The sequence below is a fragment of the Perca fluviatilis genome, chromosome 19, assembly GCF_010015445.1.
Source record: "Perca fluviatilis chromosome 19, GENO_Pfluv_1.0, whole genome shotgun sequence".
Lineage (NCBI taxonomy): Eukaryota > Metazoa > Chordata > Actinopteri > Perciformes > Percidae > Perca > Perca fluviatilis.
Genome location: NC_053130.1, coordinates 18,868,554 through 18,889,953, shown reverse-complemented (window position 1 = coordinate 18,889,953; position 21,400 = coordinate 18,868,554). Strand labels below are relative to the sequence as shown.

Genomic DNA, 21,400 nt, shown 5'->3' with positions numbered 1-21,400 from the left:
TAAACACTCAGTATGTTGTCTAACCATAACTCTACAGAAAGTCTCTGAAAAGTAAGCCCCCCATGCTTTGCACATGTTAACTAAAAACGTAATGTTCTCTCTTTAAATCGTGCTTCACTTGTTATTCTACTGTCAGGATGCTAAGCAGCACAGAGCAGCAATGTTACCATCACACCACCACACCCTCTGGGATTTGCAATCTACCCTCCTACACCCTATAAATCTACTTCCCCCATACATACACAGAAGCAGGATTTGTCACATACGTACGCACACACACACACACACACACACACACACACACACACACACACACACACACACACACACACACACACACACACACACACACACACAGTTAAGATAGACAGCTTTGCCACCCACTAAATCCTGTGAGCTTGGTGTGATCTTTCAACTACCTTTCCTTAAATTATGATGTGCAGAAAACACAGCCATATACATACGTATTATCTCCTTCTCCTCTGTGATAAAAGTTGTCAAGTTGTGCTTGAATAAACAAAAGATGGAGGGCGAAGACAGACATGAGGTTTACATTCCTCTCTGCAGCTCAACCTTACAGTCACAACATCATGTGAATGTATCAGTTTATTTCCCACCATAGGTGATTAATCAACACCTTGATAGTTTATTTGACTTATTCTGACTCCTGTCTGTGGGCCTTTATATTAACTCGCCAGACGAACACCAACAAAGAAAACATTGTGTCTGTTAGCTACCTGATCAGAGCTCTGCACGTTTTTATTTTTTTTTATTTTTACTAATTTTAAACTACAAGTAAAGGCCTATTTCTTACTGTGACACACTTTCCTTTTGGTTCAGTATTTCTTACTGTAAATTCAAGTCCCCTCCAGTGTCTCTGGAGAGGTTTACTGAAGGTGACCCACATTTAACAAATAAAATAGACCAGTGTCTCCATCTTTCTACACTTTCTGAGCCAAGGGTGACAGCAATATCTATCCCTACATAGATATGTCTTTTTACACAAATAACACTGTTTGGAAAGATTGCTGGCCTTTGCTCAGGCACCGCAATGCAAGGCGGAGAAGATTTTTTAATTAAGTCTTTCGTTTATTTTTACAAGATACTGGAAACAAACTTCCTCTGAGAAGTTTGTGCTCATGTTCTGACATCCATGAAGTGTATGGTTTTTCAATTGTTTGAAGGAAACTCCATTAAAACGGGATTGATGCTTTGCGGAGGAATGGAAGTTTGGAGCTTTGAAGTGGCTTTACTGTAGATCCGTTCCATTATGCAAGATCTGGTTGGACTACAGCCTGATTGCGACACAAAAACTCCCAAACTCTCTTGCTTCCTCTTCAACACATAGGCTACATCTAACCAAGCTGATTATGCAAAACACAAACACAATGGGTTACATGGCAAAATGTGGTCCAGAACATTTTTATTGGAGTGGGGGTGGTTCAGTGAGTTCCTCCATTCTCTAACTAAAATGAGTTGTTTAGTGGCGCCATCTAGAGGACTAGAGCCCTGTGCAGCTGTGCACCAGCAGAGGGCGCTGTCCAACAAGTTAATCATTGAACAGCGATCACAATGCCTTCTCTGGCACCGGAAATAAGCGCTTGACTAGTAGCAACAACATACATGACATACCAAGGCAGTGATGTTGTGTAACTGCAGGTTTTGTAAGTAATTTCTGTCATTGTTGCTTCGACGCTCTTAATGCACCCAATTAGCAAGTCAACACCGACAATGTATTACCGCTAACTGTCTGTTGTATGACTCTGTATTTGTTGGTACGTTAGTTTAATTCAAACCGACTTGCTGCTGGTCGCCAATACAGCTGATGATGTTCGGGTCACTGTTAGCTTAGCATGCTAGCCTAGCCATGTAAACAATGGACATTTACGAAAGACTTTCTAACTCAACTTTATGTAAATGTAATAACGGTCTACCTAACTAATTGTATTATATTATTTGGCTAGAGCAGGTAACGTTAGTAGAAATATAAATTTTCCTCTTCTACGCTTAACGTTACTCTAGCTAACGTTAATGTTAACGTTAATTACCTGGTTAATTAACGTTCACAGTTAAAGTGAACTCTTCGGATATACAATTAATAGTTATATTACGTTTACAATATATCTTGTATTGAAGTAAAACCAGGGCTTAGACGAGACTTAATGTTACATCGTCTGTTTGACACGTGAATGACACACTTGACTGACTCCGTTTGCAGCTGCATCACTATGCCTGTGACGTTAGACGGTTCAGAGGACCAAGTGCCCTCCTCTTTATCCAGCCCTGCCAGTGCTGCCCTTACCCCGGGGGGGACAGAGGAGGATGGGGCGACAGGGGGCTCAGCAATCTGCTCTTTACCTGAAAACAGTCAGGGTTCCGAGGTTGCTGCAGCCTATCCTGCCAACACTGGACCTGGGCAGGGTAACAACGGTGAGCTATGCAACTCTCGCACCACAAGAGAGTAGGGAAGAACATAATGAATAGTGTTGATCTGTCAAACTGATTCATATTAACCTCAAAGAGTCACCCATGGCTATCTCATGCTTCCATGTATTGCCATATGTGGTGTGGTACAGGTGGTAAGAGGTCTGGAGCCTTGCTGCAGATTGACCGACAGCGTATTCAAGCAGCATCTGCCAGTTCTGGAGCAGATGAACTCCAGGGCCTTGGTGTTGCTGTGTATGACCAGGACGTCCTTGAGCAAGGTGTCCTTCGTCAAGTGGACGAGGCAATCCAGGAGGCCAGTCAGGCTACTGCTAAAGCTGAGGCTGAGAAGGAATACCACTCTGTGCTCGATGATGTCAGGTAAAGGACAATAACTGCAATAAAATATAGACTTCTGAGATGATTTTCCTGAGTTTTCCTCTAGGCAAAATATTTGTATTATGTTGAAGTGTTCCTGTGAAAGTCCTTCAATCTAGGTCTTCATAATTTGTACTGATACTAGTATCCTATACCTTTGTGCTTGGTGAAATGTTAAGATAATGTTTTCCTATTGTTTTTAAATGAAAGATAATACTGTTTATTAGCACTGGTAAAAGCATAATTATCATTCAGTTTTCTCCAAGACTTATTAAAAGTAGTATTTTTGACCCCTGATCAGATGTAAATGTATCACTAAGTAAGCTCAGATGACGAAAATAAAAAATGAAAAAATAAATTCATAACATACATTTCTCCATTATCTTCACATATGTCTTTTTGATTTCAAAATAACAACAAACCTTTAAGGGGCTGATAAATCTTCCTCGGTTTTTATAAAATTGTATGTTTCAGGTCCGTCACAGCGTCTCTGAAACAAATCAACAAGATTATCGAGCAGCTGTCTCCTTATGCTGCCTCCAGCAAAGATATCAGTAGGAAGATTGAATCTGTCAAACGACAGAAAGAAAATAAGGTAAAATACTAAATGTGGCAAATCCTGAAATTAAATTTGTATGATGTACATCAACACAATAGTGACTGTCATGAAGATTAAAAAACTTTTTAATTCAGGAGAAACAGCTGAAGAAAGTCAAAGCCAAACAGAAGCGACTTCAGGCCATTTTGGGAGGAGAGGACACCCAAAGAGTGGAAGCTGAGCTTTTGGCAGAGGATGATGAAGAGGAAGGTGAGGTGTCTTTTAACCTGTGGTTGCTTTTCAATGTGTTAACTAAAAGCCTTGAAAACTCATTAATGAGGGGAATCAATACTGAGTCACATATAAGGCAAAAAAGTCCTCTCTGCTTGCTACAGATAATGTGAAACCAGGGTCATGTTCAGCTCTGCCCAAAGTGTAACAAAACAAAGCAAAACAGGAACAATGCAAAGCATTAATAGCAGTTGCAGTTATGGTTGCCAAGAAGGCTATTCTGTGGCATTCCTCGTTTAAGGAATTGTCAGAGAAGATTGCAAGCAAAGGCTTGAATAAATAACGGGTGGTTAAAAATACACTGTACGGTGCAGCGATGGCTGTAGAAGTTCATATATGTTACATCTTCATTGCATATCACCCTGACACACCTCCCATAATATATGTCAAAGGTTTTAAAAGATGTGCAGTGTAATAAGAAAAATGGCACACTTTTGACCAAAACATTTTCACATTGAACTTTCCGCTGGTGTTTTCATTGTGACACCTGCGTTACATTTAGTGTTGAAATGTTTTTTTCTCCAGTTTATATGTTTTGTAATAGCCTTTGAGATCAGCTTGCTCCCGTTTGATGGGTGTGTGGAAGTGAAAACCAATACATCTATTGTGAAAATCCAACATAACCATGATATACAACACAACACCCTTCCAAACAGCTGTCAACACTTTTTCAATGTTCTCAGAAAAGGACACAGCAATACATAACCAATTCTGTTTAGTCATGTACATTATGCTGTGTTTTGGTAGAGTTGAACATGAACCGTATTAAAAAAAAAAACATCATCACCTCACAGAGACATAACGGAGATGGCTATTAGACATACATATTTAAAAGTTGTCACCTAAAAAGAGCAGTGTTGCTGCCAAATGTGATTCACTGCTGATTTAACCTTCCCTTGAAAAATGTCTGAACACAAGTTCATTTCTTTTTATCACCTTGAACAAATCCATGTAAATGTAGCTGCGCACATAGCCTAAAGGTGCACTGTGAAGTTTCTTGTACACCAAAAAGGTTATGTTTACATTCAGCGTTTATCACCAATATGTATTGTGTGCATCCTTGAGGTCTAACAATTGTGTTCAATGCATTCTCTTTCTCACAGAGAACAAACAGATTTAAAAAAAGTATTTTAAAACCTGCTTGCACGCATATTTGTTGTCATATGTGTGCACGAGTAGCAAACAAAACGGGGGCATGCTAATCAAAACATTACTCTATAGTGCTACTCAAAAAAAAAAAAAAAACACCTCCACAGGAGAACCTTTTAAGAACCGATACTCAACATTTCTGTATCTAACCCTGCCTGATGTGTGTGTTGTACCAGAAGCTGGGCCGTCCACACTGGGCAGCATGCTCATGCCTGCTCAGGAGACCGAGTGGGAGGAGCTTATCCGGAAGGGTCACATGACTCCTTTTGGAACACGAATCCCGCAGAAGGAGGAAAAAAAGGAGCCTCGAAAAGTGATGCTTGTCGAGAACTCGGCCTTTGACCTATACTTGGCGGACCAGGCCAAGATGGCTACTGAGAGGAAGAGAGTCCCTCTTCTAAAGAAGAAGAGGAGCTCCGGACTCAGCCCTGGTGAGGCCAAGGGAAGAAACAACAGAATTGTTACCTCTTCCAAGGACAAAAAAATGAGGAAGCGCATACGAAAGCTCCAGATAACGGCTTTGAAAGCCCATCCTAAGGCTCGGCCTAAGGCTGAGCCACAGCTCCCTAAACCAAAGAGGAAGCATCACACTGAGGGAGAGGAAACAGACAGTGAGGGGTCAGAATACCTGCCCAGTGATGAAGGCATAGATCCTGACCAAGAGGAAAGAGAAGCCATTGAGGAGGGCTTTGGTGAGGATGATGAAGAAGAGTATGAGTTGAAACCGTACAAGAAAAAAAGTGAAGGAAAAGGGAGGAAGAAAGTAAAGAAAAAAGAGGAGAGTGATGAAGAATACTCCCCTGAGAGTTCAGATGAAGAGGAGGATGTGAAGGGTAAAGACAAAAAAAACAAAGATGATGGAGATGTGGAGTGCTACAAACAGAGAATAAGGTATGATCATAAACCTGCTGCTATAAACTTGGATAAATGATTGATCATCGTGGCCCCTAGTTTTGTAATGTGTTCAGTTTCTGAATTGTAGATGTTAGATGTTCTCATCATACATCCACGCCTGTAAATGACATGCTCCACAAACACCAAAATGAGCCTTTAACTTTGCATGACATTTGCAATGGCAGTGGTGCAAATGTTCTATTGTTATTCCCTTTAGTTAAGGAGAAAATCAGTTGCTTTCTGCTGGCTCCATAGTGCAGAAGGAGAGTTAATCCCAGATGAGATTGGCAGCTGTTTCTTGACTAAGCAAATTCACTCCCTGCTCTTCTTCTCTCTATGCTCTCACACTGGCCTAATTATCCTACTGCACATGGTTCTATACACTCACTCACTCACTCTAATGCTCAAATTAATGGAAGAGCAGCCCTAATGAGATTTCATATTTATAGCTGCCAAATAAATTGTGTTGGCATGTGTCCTTTTTTTTTTTTTTTTTTTAAACACTATCGTGATTGAATGTCAATTCAACAGCATAGACATGGCATGGATGGTGAGGCTAGCTTATATGAGGAATGATATTAGAGCGGGTGGTATTTGTAGTTGGGTGAAGTGGGGGCAGAGAAGTGTAATTAACTGAACCAATGCTTAGTCTTGACTTAATTAGAGAGTGTGGTCTCCCAGGCCCAGCTAAAGGACCAGTTTCGTGGCCGGGTGACAGGACCAGGCCCAAATGAAGATGGATTCTTATCCTCTCCACCTCACACCTTTCTGGGGAACTCGCACTACTAATTGTCTGTATCAATCTTCATTTGCTGCGCGACGACTGTGCCTCTAACTGCCCTCTCTCCTGCACCATTAAAATTGTTCTCCTTTACATTTCCCTTTTTGCTGTAGATGTTCCACCGCTCAAGGGAAATATCCACAACTTAAAACATTTGCTATCCATACACTTGTGTAGGCAAGTCTTAAAATAAATCAGTGAGGGCAAGAGTTGCAAATGGTACATCAATCCATCCATTCTTTATACCTGCTTACCCTGTTTAGGGTTGTGTGTAGCTGGACCTATCCCAGTATGCATAGGGGGGCGAGGTACACCCTGTACAGGTCACTAGTCTATCACAGGGCTAATGCCTATAGACAGAGAAATCCAACATGAAACTAAATTAACTTGAAATGTCTCACTCTTTTTCGAGCTTGGATTACCAAATTATTTTAATTTTGGATGTATAAACACAATATCAATCACTCAAAGTTTAGTCTAAAATATTGTCAAGCAACACTGAAGCTACCAATGACCAGCCAACTATCCGTTTAAAGTCTTTGTTCTTTGACTTCTAGCTCAGCGAGTTGTCGGTGTTCACTTATATTGGCTGAAGCCCGCCGAAGATCTTCACAGTAAATAATAGAGAAATGCATTTTACCGCTAGATGTGCTTCATTAATATGTACTCATTCTCTTACTAGGAGATGGAAGCGACAACGTCTTCGAGACAGGGAGGTAAAGAGAGAAAGCGGCGAGGTGCTAACAGATGACAGTGATGAAGAGTTTGACGAAGGCTTCAAAGTACCTGGTTTCTTGTGGAAAAAACTTTACAAGTAAGTGTTCAGTGTGAAATGTTGAGTTAATTCAAATATCTACACACTGTTACAAATGTTTATAAATGCCTACTAAAGAAGTGATAGCATTTGAATAATAACTGTAAAACAATTGGTGTATAAAAATATCTACAACAAACCCTACTGTTTCTAACAACATTTTGAACCTTTTCAAATTGTAAAGATTAACCAAAGAGTATTTGATCAAGACACAATAAACTTGGTTCACTTACTGCTAAGAGGTCACTAGTATCCATTGGTAAGTCATTTTGTCAATCTGTTTTTAAACACTTTTAATAACTTTGGCAACTTTGACTTTAGCTTAGTCGATAAATATTGCTTTGCCAAGCCAACCCTTAGTTGTGATTGTATCTTTTCAGAACTTGCTATTTGGCATGGATTTAATATTATAATACTATATTAATCACTTATATTAATTTACTTTTGGCTTGCAAGTACGAGTAAATAATTGCTCTAGCTGGTAGGGATTGGGTGATTTGACACTTTACTGGCAAGCATTTAATTGAACTAGATTTAATTTAAAATACGGTACGATTACCTGGCCAACCTGTCATGTGTGCACTTGGATGTCCATAGTTGCTGTGATGCACTGATGTTGTAATGTTTTTCATATGTGTATATCACATTATCAGGTATCAGCAGACTGGTGTGCGGTGGATGTGGGAACTCCACTGTCAGCAGGCAGGAGGCATCCTGGGAGACGAGATGGGATTGGGTAAAACCATCCAGGTCATCTGCTTTCTGGCTGGACTGAGCTACAGCAAACTGAGGACCCGAGGATCAAACTACAAGTACACACACACACACACACGAGCACACATGCACGCACGCACAAACAAACTGTGGCCAGAGACTTTGTGTCTGTATGGTATGAATATTTGATTAGGGGGATTTCTGCTTGAGAGTGTTCATCTGAATTATTAAACATGTTTCAATTATCAGACTCTTCACTTTCTTACTGCAGACATCAGAGAAAACACTGACACTGTGTCAGTGTGTGTGTGTGTGTGTTTTGAGTAGTGTGTTAGCGTAGTGTAAGTGTCTTCATGAACACTTAAAATGAATTTTGGACAGATGAACTGGGGGTGGAGCAGGTGTGGGACAACAAATCAACCATGGAAAACGTGACGCTGTAGTGGCGATCATCTTGTTTTACTGCACAAACAACAGCCATGCATTTAGAAGGTGGAGCTTCTCTGATGGTCAATACTCTGTCTACTATAGACGCCCACAAATTGATTGCTTGCAAACTCAATTATGGCCAAGTATCAATAGCTTCCACCAGGCAGAGGTTCATACCAGCCCATTAGTGTATCTTTATGCGTGTCTGTGTTTGACAAAGCACTTGTAAATCTTCACAGAGGAGCTGAGCATGTGTACATGCACCTTCATAGATTCATTCACAGAGAGTGTGTGAAGCAGTGAGGCTAGACTTTGTAGTAAGATCATTCTGCTGCATTGTTGTACCTGGACACTTGGCTTCCTCTATTTCCCTTATGCATCCCACATTGTACATGCAAGCAAAGCTCATTTTCACTTATTGGGGGGAAAAAGCCTTTACTTTCTATAATTTGTTATAGAAATGATGACTGTAATTTGCTAATGAAATTTGCTGAGGTTATCCAAAGTTAAATGAACCTTAAGTTCCCTTGTTACCTATCTTAATCACAGGTTTGTTATTAAACCGCTCTGTACTGTGTGTTTGGTTGTAGGTATGTTGGTTTGGGTCCGACGGTCATCGTGTGCCCAGCTACAGTCATGCACCAGTGGGTAATGGAGTTTCACACCTGGTGGCCTCCTTTCAGAGTGGCTGTTCTACATGAAACTGGCTCGTTCACGAGCAACAAGGTAATTAGTGTTCCTGTATAATTGATTTTAATAATTTAGTTAGAAAGTTTTCTACAGGGTCTTTCTACCTCTGGGGGGCACTAGAGGTCTGTTGATGCAGCATTATCTCCTAACCTTCTCCCCTCTTCACCTCTCCTTCCTCAAACCACATTAAAGTAGATGCCCTACTTTGACGCTCAAGCTACCAGAGATGGTTGGTAATTGCACTGATGAAAACCTGCACTGATCTGTGTTTTTTTTTCTCTGTTGCAGGAAAAGCTTATTCCAGAGATAGCATCATGTCATGGTATCCTGATAACCTCATATTCAGCTGTGAGGAATATGCAAGACGCCTTGCAGCGCTTCGATTGGCACTACGTTATCCTGGATGAGGGCCATAAGATCAGGAATCCAAATGCCGGAGTTACCACTGCCTGCAAACAGGTATTGTTTCAAACACAGACACATTCATGAACACACATTCTAACCACAACATTTGAAACCATACAGTAGTGACAACTTTTACTTGTGAATACATTTAAACTCTGCTCAGTTAAAAAAGTCTGTCAGTTATCTAGATAATCCCTTTCCACGTTCCTACGTAGAATAAGCTATTTATTTACTTCCATTCATTCTTGTAGAGCAATTTCAAACGTGTTACGATATCACATTGATCTTAAGGAATAACATACATTCTCTCTTCCCTCTCTCTAGTTTCACACTCCCCACAGGTTCATCCTGTCAGGGTCTCCCATGCAGAACAATTTGAAGGAGTTGTGGTCTCTGTTTGATTTTGTCTTCCCCGGCAAACTGGGGACATTGCCTGTCTTCATGGAGCAGTTCTCTGTGCCGATCACCATGGGAGGATACAGCAATGCCTCACCTGTACAGGTACTGGTATACACACAAATGCACAATTAGGATTTGTTTAAATTTGGCTTTTTAGTCTTCCTGTCTTTTGAACTTTGAAGGCTAGTAGTACAAGAAATCCATCAAGAAATGTCACCCCATTTGAGACTTGGGCCACATTTTCAGAAGATAAGAGAAAGCAGAAACCAGGTGTAAGGACTGAGCATAACTGTCATTTAGCTTTTTCTTTATATTTTGGATTGTAGAATTTGATTTAAATTGACCGTTTTTATTTAAAATTAAAACAAAGTAATTTAACAGTTACTTTCAAAATATGAATAGGATAACAATAAAAAAATTAAAAATCAATTGCCGACATTAGGAGAAACTCATAAGAGGTAAAAACAGGAGGGTATACATCAGTACCTACTGTAAACTGTGCTCCATTTTTATCGTATCTATCATAACCTGAATTAGATATTTTGTAAAACTGCTAAAAAGCATATAAAGTAAAGGCTCTATAGAGCAGCTCTCTACCCCCTGACTGTAAGTGACGGTGCATGAACCTCCAGACTCTCATCCAGTCAAAGCTTCTCTCTACTTGGAATATGGTTTTGAATACCGTGGTGACCAGAGGAACTCATTCATCTGTTACGCGTGTTACTTTATTTATTTTTTGTGAATCTGTTTTAATTTTGAATCTTGCAACCCTGTAATACCCTTTTCACACCAATGGCTCAACCAGGGTTATACCAAGGTTGACTGTGTGTTTGAATGGGTTAATCCTCCTCGATCTACTCGGCTTCGCGGCCCAGGTTGCCAGGTGTGTTGAATCAGGGTAGACTAGGGTCGATTTCAATGTGAATTGCACACAACCTGGGTTGCTAACAGCAGAGGCGGGCCAAATTATGTGATTGGTTGGAAATGAGAATGGGGCCGTCATCACAGGTTGCCACACACGACGACAACAACATAGATTTTGTCTCGCTCCAGCCTGCAGTTTGCTGCTAGCCTCGTGAGACCGTCCTGATCTCGCGAGCTCCAGTTTTCCACTCGCAGATCAGTCTGGCATCTTGTGATAGAGAAAATTTGGAGCCGTTAGCCAAACGACCGGGCCAATCAGCGTTGGTTTTGAGGTGGGTTAGGTGGTGATAGACAGATGGTTTATCCAATCAGCTAACCAGTATTTTCAGACAGCGGTAGCCCCAATTCTGTTAGCCACTCGCTAATGCTTTTTTTCTCTTGGATCCTTCTTTTGGAATATGGACCGGGAACCTGAAATGGTGCCTTTTATTCCTAAATTCTCGTTACACAAACGGCAAATATCCTTTACCGACATGTTGCGTGCATGCTGAGCTAACGAGCTATGCTTTGCCTGCAGCAGCAGGGGCGGGCTTGTGGTTGTATTTTCATACGCTTCGTGGATCTGATTGGTTGATTTGGCCCGTCTATCACCAACATAGGTGATAGACAGATGGTTCATCCAATCAGCTAACCAGTATTTTCGCCCCTTCCCAAAAGTTCTCCAACGGAAAGTTCCCAGATGGATATGCCGAGCAAATGCGAAGCGATCCATCTGGCGGAGTCAGGTTAGTTTGCTGCTTCGATAGTGCGAATCTCTCTTTTTTTTTCTCTGTCTTTTTAAAAAAATTAGTCATGAAGCCTACAGCAAACCCCAACTTTGCTTTTAATGAAATCAAACAAAGAGAAATGTTCTCCCCTCGTCTTAAAATGGTCATAAATCGATAGTAGAGTAACTTACTTCCTTGTCTAGCTGCTGCAATAAATATGCAGAGGAGGAGAAATCAGTCTGCACAAAATCATCTGATAAGTGTTTGATGGTTATTTATTTGTGTTTTAGAACGTAACACAAATTCAAGTAGCTACAAAACAATTAGTTCTTGTGGTATACAGCTGGACTGGAGTATTTGATGTTAGCTGTTCACTGAATATGACGTGTAAAGCCCCGCCCATTTCTAGCACTTAAAGTCATTGTTATGCATTGCTCCCGGGTTGTGACCCAGGTGATCTCTGAATTGTCATGACCAGGGATATAGCCATGTTGACTGGCTTGGTTTGAATTTCCAAAACAAGGTTGACCCTGATCAGACAACCCTGGCCCAACCCTGGTGAGTGATGTGAAAGAGGTATAAGTTACCTATAACCGTAACATAGGGAAGGAGTGAGGAAGGGCTGTCACTTGACAACAATAGTCACACACACATGCATATACACACACAATTTTGCAGAGCAAGATGGAAGCAAGTCAGAAGCAAGTCAGAAGGAGAGATAGTGGAGCAACCGAGTCATTAAGTGCAGTGCAGGATAATATAAGTCCATGCAAAGGAACTTCAGTACATCCCTAGTGTGTGTGAGAGAGAGAGAGGGAGAGGCTAAAGTGGAGAGCCAGTGAGCTAAATTGTAGCCCTTTGTCATTAGTGCTCAATCGTTAATAACCCACTGACTGTATGAATTTAATTATTTAAGCTTGCTATTGATGCTTCTTCCGCTGTCGATAATAAAAACCTTTACTAATTATTAATGTTATTAAATGGTCAGAGAGGGCTAAGCGCTGCTGCCTTATCTTCTTCTTGAAAAATTCTCAGAACACCAAAGCAGGTCCTTGACTGATGTTCATGTATATGAACTAGATGTATGTAAAACTGCATGTGGATGGGGTGGTGCTGGATGAACATGTGGATGCGAGATCCATTACTCGAGCATGCGTTTGCAGTCCCATGTGAATCCACTCAGCAGCTTGTGTAGAGATCACTGGATAATCTGCTGCCCTCCTCTTCTTCTTTTCCACTCTGACCTTTATTGAGCCCTAAATCCTACCATATTATTGTCCCCTCTAGCTTTGCCAAGGGTGACTTTGATCCCTCTGTGGACCCCCAGTGAGTTAATGTTTAAAAGGCTAAATGGCCTTTAGCACTGACTCTGGATGAGGGGTAGCAGGACATTTGCAGTAGAGCTTTTAGTGGGGTGGGACAGAGTGCTTCCCCTCTGTTTCCAGTGGAGCTGGCTAGTAGTACTGATGAAAGAAGAGGGCTCCATCCCTCGAGACTAACGGCACTCTGATCAATGTTTAATGGCTTGGGCTGCTGAGAGGGACAGCAACATGAGGGAGGTGATGAGAGAGGGCATAGGAGGGGCTAAACGACAATCATGCCTCAGGACACTGACAGGTGTGGGTGCTGATGTGGGTGTTTTGACACACTGAACAGAATGTTGTTTTAAAGCTGTTTGTTTGTGTTGTTTTTCAGGTCCAGACGGCATTTAAGTGTGCATGTGTGCTGAGGGACACCATAAATCCTTACCTGCTCAGAAGAATGAAGGCAGACGTTAAGGCCAACCTCTCCTTGCCTGACAAAAATGAACAGGTATTCATCATATTCTAAGACATTTGACCCTGTTGTGTGTAGGTATTGAACAGCCTCTCACGCCTGGTTCTCTTAACTGGGGAGGTGTTTATCTGATTGGATGTGACTGTATGTGCCACGTCTAAGGAGTATTTGATGAATGTGCATGGCCCTTGTCAGGTGAAGCCAGCGTAATAAAGTCCTAGTAAAGTAAAAGGAGCAGGTATTCATTAAGGTGGCTGGTCCCTGGTCTGTCCAATGCAGCTGATGATGGTTGACTCCTCAGTCCTCTTCAGCTCATTAAGTCAGTCCCTCGGGACAGCAGTGGCTCCAAAAACACGTTGCTTTCCTCTAATTTCTCTTCTCACACAATGCACTTCATCAAGGGGTTTTAAAGTGGATGCTCACTGCTTATTGTGTGTGTGTGTGTGTGTGTGTGTGTGCGCGTGCGTGTGCAGGTTCTGTTTTGCAGATTAACAGAGGACCAGCGGCAGGTGTATCAGAGCTTCTTAGATTCCAAAGAGGTCTACCAGATACTTAATGGAGACATGCAGGTAAGCCTCGCTTTCATAGTTAAACCGATCATAGTAATGCTTCCTCCTTTTGGGCTCTTTGTGTTGACCCACGCTACATTATAAGGACAAGAAGAGCAAAACTCTTGGTCAAGGAGAAGGCTTCCAGGAACACGACTTGCCCCGTTCATTATTTAACCTCCTAACTGATGAATATCAGTTCACTTCTCTCACTCACAGCCCTTTTGTGTGTATTTGTATGCAGTCTTGTGCACTTAAAGAACAACACCTTGAAGTGCCATCAGTGGAATTAAATTTTTCTTTGCAATCAAAATTTTGTTAAACACCTAATAGCTTGACTTTTGTTTTCTTTAAGATGCTCTCTTTTAAGGAAGCTGTGTAGTTGGTCTTCTCACATTAGCTAGACCCTGGAGAGAGAGACTCAACCATTTTATCACCACTGACCAAATGGACGTGGTTGGAGAGCCAGGGCTGACCACAGCAAAGTGTGTACACACACACACACACGCTCTTATAGACATATTCAATGGTCACTCTCAGTCCATTAACCACCATTACTAATGCAGTGACTGTTGTGCCTTCATCAAGAAACACTGCCTTTTTGTTTGAAAATAAATGATGTAACTAATTCCTGTAGACTAAAGTAAATGTGTTTTTATTTTTTTTAACAGTGCAATGCTGTAAAATGCTGTGCAATCTTCCAAGCCTTTTTTTCTACCAGTTTTGTAACCTGCCACCAATTCTGTGTTGATAAAAGAAACACAAAAACAGTTTATTTTCTTTTTTTGTGCTGTTTAGGTATTCTCAGGTTTGATAGCACTACGTAAGATCTGTAACCACCCGGACCTTTTCTCGGGTGGCCCCCGGATCTTGAGGGGAATCCCTGAAGACCAGCTAACTAAGGAGGAACACTTTGGCTTTTGGAAACGCTCAGGCAAGCTGATAGTGGTTGAGTCACTGCTGCGACTCTGGTTCAAGCAGGGCCACAGAGTCCTGCTCTTCACTCAGTCGCGACAGGTTAGGAACACGCTGCTGACTTTCTGATTCACCTATTAATCAGTTTTCTAAAATTGCACTTAATACATAATAATTAGAATTGTTTGTAATTACTGCACTTTTTGCATGGAGTTTTGCATAGGCAAGACATGTAATTTCTTCCTCCCCTCAAATTAAATTATGTCTTAAATTGTCCTGTCACTTCTCTGTATAGAGAGAGAGAGAGAGAGAGAGAGAGAGAGAGAGAGAGAGAGAGAGAGAGAGAGAGAAGAGAGAGAGAGAGAGAGAGAGAGAGAGAGAGAGAGAGAGAGAGCCCAGCTGTTGCAGTCAATACCAATGAGATTATACCTCAGAGGAAACCTGAGACCCTCCCTGTCGGTATCTCTGTCCATGTAATATTAATCTGCTCTAATCCTTTTAGAGATTATCCAAACCTCAGCCCCTCTTTTCCTCTCTGTTTCTCTCCCTGTCTTCCTTTTCTCACGGTCTCTCTGCTGTCTTTATCATCTTCCTCCTCTCCAGATGTTGAACATCTTGGAGGTATTTGTGACAGAGAATAACTACTCCTACTTGAAAATGGACGGCACTACCCCGATAGCTTCCCGACAGCCCCTCATCGCTCGCTACAACGAGGTAAGGATTATTTATCCCTAATGTCTCTAAGTGTTTCCCATGAAAATCCCATCCTGAGGGATAAAATGCTTCAGTGGAACCCTGCACACCCTGAGGTGGAAACACTTACTGATGACAATCTGTTGTTCAAACTGGACGTACCTTATTGTCTCTGTCTTTAGTAGAAACATTTTTTTTAATTATCAAACCCTCTAATTCTGTTAAAATGCATGGCAAAACGTACCAGTATTTTGGAGTTTGAGTCATATCTAATGCAAAGTCTGACTTTTTTCTTCTCTGTAGGGAGAATCAAATTACCAAAAGCCAAGTTTAGATTAAGCTATTTTATTCTCTTTAAATAGAGTTTAATGTTAGAGAACAGGGTATTGTCGTCCTACAATAAAATGTAATCGAATTACTAATGCAATTTATTTATTTGATTATATACCAAAGTGATGATTGAAAGGAGTATAAAACTTGACATGATGTTCATTAATCGCTGACATTTTTTCTTGCAGGACAAATCCATTTTTATCTTTTTGTTGACCACTAAAGTCGGAGGTCTGGGAGTCAATCTGACTGGAGCCAACAGAGTCATCATCTATGACCCAGACTGGAACCCCAGTACCGACACACAGGTTCAACAGATGCACACACTCAATAATTCAAATTAAACCTTAACTAGGTGCAGTATTTCTAATGGATTTTAATTATTCTACTTAACGTGCTTGTATTACCTAGATTTCTAGTGCATGTTTTTTCTGCTTCTTGCTGTTTTTTCCTTCTTTATCTTAAGACTAAAACAAACTTGACTGTGTGTTTCAAATCATTTACATTAACAATTAATTTGAATGTATTGTGTTGTTCATAGGCACGGGAGCGAGCATGGAGGATTGGTCAGAAGCAGCAGGTGACGGTCTACAGACTGCTGACTGCAGGGACCATCGAGGAGAAAATCTACCACAGGTCAGTCAGAGTGCAATTTTTCTTTTTATGTTTGGCTGTAAGCTCTTTAAAAAAAAAAAAAAAAAATTCTGCACTGGCTTTTGTTCTTTTTCTAATGCAGTCTTGTGTTTTAGTTATCTTTCTATTGACTTCACACGTTTGTGAATATTGGTAATGAAATGACTAATTGCTCACATCACTGCTGTATTACTACCTGCACTTTCCCAGTTCTCAGTAATTGAAAAGCTTTCCTGCATTATTAAATGGCCAATCTAGGACTTCTAAACTGTTGCTCAGTTTGGTTTGGGTCTGTAAAGTGCTTTCAAAAAGCAAGTTGAAAGATCTGCAGGGATTCTATTTTGATACCTGCAGTCGTGCGGTTAACTAATTTTCTCATCCATCAGCCAAACTACTCTGTGGTGACAGATGATCAAGGTTGCCTGCTGAGGTAAAATAACAAATTACACACAAGTATCTAATTCTGTATTTTATCTGTTGTAATTCAGACAAATCTTCAAACAGTTTTTGACCAACCGCGTTCTGAAGGACCCCAAACAAAGGCGCTTCTTCAAGTCTAACGACATCTATGAGCTCTTCACTCTGTCTGACCCTGATGGAGGTCAGGGAACCGAGACCAGTGCCATATTTGCAGGTCTGCAGAATTTTCATTCACCATTTTATTATCTTATTATTAGATCATCTGAATTTCTTTTAGTTTAGAAGAAATACGTATATGTTTAATATTATGTTGATAGCTAGTAAGAAAGCCCTTACAAGAAAGTGGTTGACAACAGATGTACCCAAGGCTGAGGATTGGTTCGATGTCATTCATGATATTTATGTGATGGAGAAACTTACTTTTACTTTAAGACTTGAACTGGATACATTTAAATACTTGAATCATTATCCACACTCAGACCAGAATTAACTTGACTCAAGATAATCTAATTTACACGTCGCCTCCCCCAAGAGCTTGTTGAAGATACACAAATGTTAACTGTTCATTTTATTTAGGTTGGTTCTAGAAGTACATATATTCAGCCTGACTTACTTTCATATTATTTTGTATTATTTGTTAATTCATCAGTTTTTTTAATTTTTATTTTCTTGTAGTTTATTTACTTTTGCTTTACCTTGGTTAGTGCAAATGCTGTTTACTTATTCATTCACTTATTTTCTTTATTTTCATTTTTTTATTCCTGTTTGTTCAATTACTTATTTATCTTTTGGTTAATTTTATTTTATTCTTTTCTATATAACTAATAAATAAATAAAATGATGGATGTGTTGTGCTGTATTATGTACATCAACTGAGTTTCCAAAAAAAAAAAAGGTTTGGAAGAATTCACCTCATAGGTTTTGTTTTGCTTGTCATGCAGGTACTGGTTCTGATGTCAAGGCACCCAAGAAACCTCAGAGGCCAAGGCCATCGCACACGGTCACCCATGGGAGTCATATACAGAACCACTCCTCAGCAAACCAGAATGAAGCTGGTGCAGGCAGCAGACACTCCGCTACAAACATTCCTGCATTAAGAGATGGAAACACTCCGTGCAGTAAAAACTCTCCGGGTAAACCAAACGGCCCGACAGACAGTCAAAGCACCAACCAAAATGGCCAGGATGTAGAGCCAAATATTTCAGCAAATACACAGTATACAAGAAAAAATAACCGAGACTGGGACGCAGTCAAGCCAGCAGTTAGAAACTCAAACTCATCCAGCTCTCACCAACACAGAGACATAGACTCTGTCCTGACTAGCCCACAGAAACACAGGGAAAAGAGGAAGCACTGCGACTCAGCTGACTCGGACAACCTCAAACATAAGAAGCGTAAACACTCCAAGGGTTCTCGGTTTGAAGGCCACCGCATCTCTCACTTGGTGAAAAAAAAGACTTTTAAGAAAGCGGAGAGTGAAGACAATGAGACAGAGAAGAAATCAGACGATTACGTCTTGGCAAAGCTCTTCAAGAAATCTGGTAGGCTTTTTGTGCACAACCCCCATCAGCCATATCAGACATGGTTCACTTAGTAAGTCTTGCAAAACAATAAGCTTCTTTGTTGACTCTTTTCTCCTTCAGGTATCCACAGTGTGATGCAGCATGACAGCATCATGGAGTCCTCCAACCCTGACTATGTTCTTGTGGAAGCAGAAGCCAACAGGGTGGCCAAAGATGCCCTGAAAGCGCTTAAGGTTTCTCGCCAGCAGTGCAGGCTGTCCTTCAACAGACCCCCTCCTCCACCTGCAAGGTATACAGTCTCACACTGACACACGGTTTGTTTAGGGCTCCACTAATCTCATGTCAAATAAACATCTCAGTTTTTCCCTTGTTTTCTGTCTCAGGAAACGGTTTGGACAAAAGAATAATTCTCTCCTGGTTGCACCTTCTGTTAAATCTGTCCCCATTCCGGGCAAATGCAAGGTAACCGCACTGTTATTATGAAAAGATACACTGTATAGCTATGGCAGTTAGTTTGCATTTTTGAGGCCATGTTGTGTGAATGCATCTGTTTTTCTCTTTTAGGATGCTGTTATTGTGAAGAGGTCTGTGTCAAAGAAGCCTGGTTCAGGAGCTCATTTCAGTGGGGAGGGCGCCGAAAGTAACTCAATCTCCGCCCCACTCTCCTCCTCCTCCCTGCTGGCCAAGATGAAAGCCCGGAATTACCTCAGCATGCCCTCCAGCCAAAGAGAAGAAGCAGAAGAAGAGGAGGACGGCTCCAGAGCTCCAGGAACGAGCTCCCCCCCACCTCCGCCCACTGAGCATGACGAGCTGTTGGTGGATGTGCGCAACTTTATAGCCTTCCAGGCGAATGTGGACGGACAGGCCTCCACCCAGGAAGTGCTGGAGTACTTCAAACCAAGATTGACCGAGAAACAGGCGCCTGTCTTCAGAGAGCTGCTGAGGAGCATCTGTGACTTCCAGAGGACTTCTGGTCAGGAGGGCATATGGAGACTGAAGGAGCGCTTCCGCTGAGTGAAGCACAGAAGCGGAGAAAAGACTGAACTGTGATGCATATTTGAGTACTTGTCAGCTATATGTCTGTAGAGTTCAAGCCTAGAATATCTTTTTTTTATGTTCTGTCAAATTGAGATGTCTAACAACAACAAAATCACAATTGAAATGGGTTTGTCATGGAAGGACCATATTGTAGGAAAGACATTTACTCATATTATTATCAGTTAACCGTTTACGTCTTTAAGGGAAAATCTGTTGCAATTGCGTCTGTTCTTTGTTGTTCCTGGTTATACTTGAATTCACTTGTTTTATATTTGCCTGAAAGTTAAAACTGTAATACATTGATTAATGATTTACTAAGAGATATGTTTTTACTTTCAAATTCCTTGTAGATTTAACAGCCTCACTTGTCATATTTTGTAATATTCTTCTATGAAATATAATAGGGGAGTAGTGTGTCATTTTGTAAATATGACTACATCACCATAGATTTTGTAAGGACTTCTTAAACTGTGCAAATGTAGTGTGTGTGTGTGGGTGGGGTGGGGGGGGGGGACTTCAGTAATGTTCAAATGACCTACCTCCAATTATTTGTGGGAAAATGGGCAAAAAGCTGAGTAATTTAGCTGTCATGTTTTATAAAAAATAAAAGGCTAGTAATGCACTGGCTTGCATTTATTGTATGTAATAAACCTCTGTAACTGCTGTTTTTCCAGTTTAATTGTTTGAACAGGATTAGAGTTAAGGAATACCTATTAGTCTAGACTATTAGTTCGAAACAATGTAAACAATTATTGTATTTCAAAGTAGATGATAAATACAGGTTGCTGAGCAAAAATGACACGTTTGTGGTAAATGATCATATTTAACGCAATAATGGTGGTAGATATGTAAGTTTCTATTTAATTCGATTAATCAAAATGTAATCTGATTTAAGATCCCTGTCCCAGCAAGACCATCACGGAGTTTTACTTGCGTGTGGAGGTGTGGTGCTGACCAAGGTCCTGAAATGAAGTCCGGTTGATAACTAGAAATCATGTAAAAATGGGACTCAAAATCCACTAGACATAGGTAAAGTTAACGTGTAAAATAGTTTCTAACCAAGGAAGATGAGAGTGTAATTTCATTTAGTCACTTAAGCAATCATCAGAGGATGGAGAGGAAGCCGCTGACAGGAAGCAGACACACACTCACTCACACACACACACACTTCAGGCCTGCACTCTTGTCAGAGTTGTCTAGACCAAATATTGGGATAAAGTTATCAACCGTTATTTGATTTCAATTTTCTCCACGCACCTCACCGAGGTCATAATAACAACTTTATTTTCAGTGGTGCATAAATTAATTACGCGCATTTAATAACTAAAATATCATTATATTCCCCCTTTAATAACATAAACGCTGCACGCCAGGGAAACCCTTAATAGCGCGGGGCCCTGTAACTGGCCATTATCCGCCTGTAATGATATTACAGAACCAATTACGCACCATTAGAAGGGATTTTCTGCACTTTATGTGGTTTAGTCCAATCCCGCACTCCTCTTCTAAATTTCAGCTGCTTCTCGAAGCCTCATTTTGCCTCCACCTCAGAGACGCATGGCGTCTGCGCTCTGCCGTCCCAGATGCGCTTTAAAACTAATTGAAAGGGTCCCGCAGCAGATCATTTATCTGAGGAAGCGAAATAAATCGCTGGACCCCTTGCTGTGAACAAAATCAAAAATTTGGCCTTGTGAGTGTTCTACATGCGCAACCCCTTGTAAAGTGGACCCCCTAACACACCCTGACGAGCAATTAACCCACCCGACAGTCAATCTAAAACCCAAAAGCAGTCATCCTCCTTTTTTTAATATATGAAAGAACCAAATAAAAAGTGTAGCGGGTATGTGTGCATGTTTATAGTTAGGGAATATGCTTGACTCTGGAATAACAATCACTTGTGATGAATTTTTTTGGCACCAGAGCAGAGCTGCCGTCTGGGTATATCTCCCCTCTCTCCTTTTTCTGTCTTTCTCTGAAACACACACAC

General features: G+C 40.9%; 1 protein-coding gene across 2 annotated transcripts; it reads left to right on the top strand.

Moving 5' to 3' along the window:
- The first annotated feature begins 1,564 nt into the window (after positions 1-1,564).
- Positions 1,565-20,076, top strand: ercc6 (excision repair cross-complementation group 6). Of its 2 annotated transcripts, none has more exons than XM_039783579.1 (22): positions 1,565-1,664; positions 2,219-2,430; positions 2,577-2,805; positions 3,277-3,397; positions 3,496-3,610; positions 4,960-5,671; positions 7,138-7,269; positions 7,923-8,081; positions 9,003-9,138; positions 9,391-9,561; positions 9,832-10,008; positions 13,233-13,349; positions 13,787-13,882; positions 14,660-14,878; positions 15,380-15,490; positions 15,988-16,107; positions 16,341-16,435; positions 16,921-17,066; positions 17,794-18,393; positions 18,496-18,664; positions 18,759-18,837; positions 18,940-20,076. In XM_039783579.1, the coding sequence occupies exons 2-22, from the start codon at positions 2,229-2,231 to the stop codon at positions 19,387-19,389; spliced, it is 4,356 nt and encodes a 1,451-aa protein (XP_039639513.1). In that variant the 5' UTR covers positions 1,565-1,664; positions 2,219-2,228; the 3' UTR covers positions 19,390-20,076. The 2 variants fall into 2 exon arrangements, with proteins under 2 accessions (XP_039639513.1, XP_039639512.1); XM_039783578.1 differs by having other exon boundaries at positions 4,957-5,671.
- Positions 20,077-21,400: the final 1,324 nt, after the last annotated feature.

Excerpts from the sequence above, each read along its gene's own strand:
- ercc6 (XM_039783578.1), top strand. The coding sequence starts at position 2,229 with ATGCCTGTGACGTTAGACGGTTCAGAGGACCAAGTGCCCTCCTCTTTA. Across the intron at positions 16,108-16,340 it reads ACCCCAGTACCGACACACAG|GCACGGGAGCGAGCATGGAG; the intron begins GTTCAACAGATG and ends TGTTGTTCATAG. Across the intron at positions 16,436-16,920 it reads GAGGAGAAAATCTACCACAG|ACAAATCTTCAAACAGTTTT; the intron begins GTCAGTCAGAGT and ends GTTGTAATTCAG.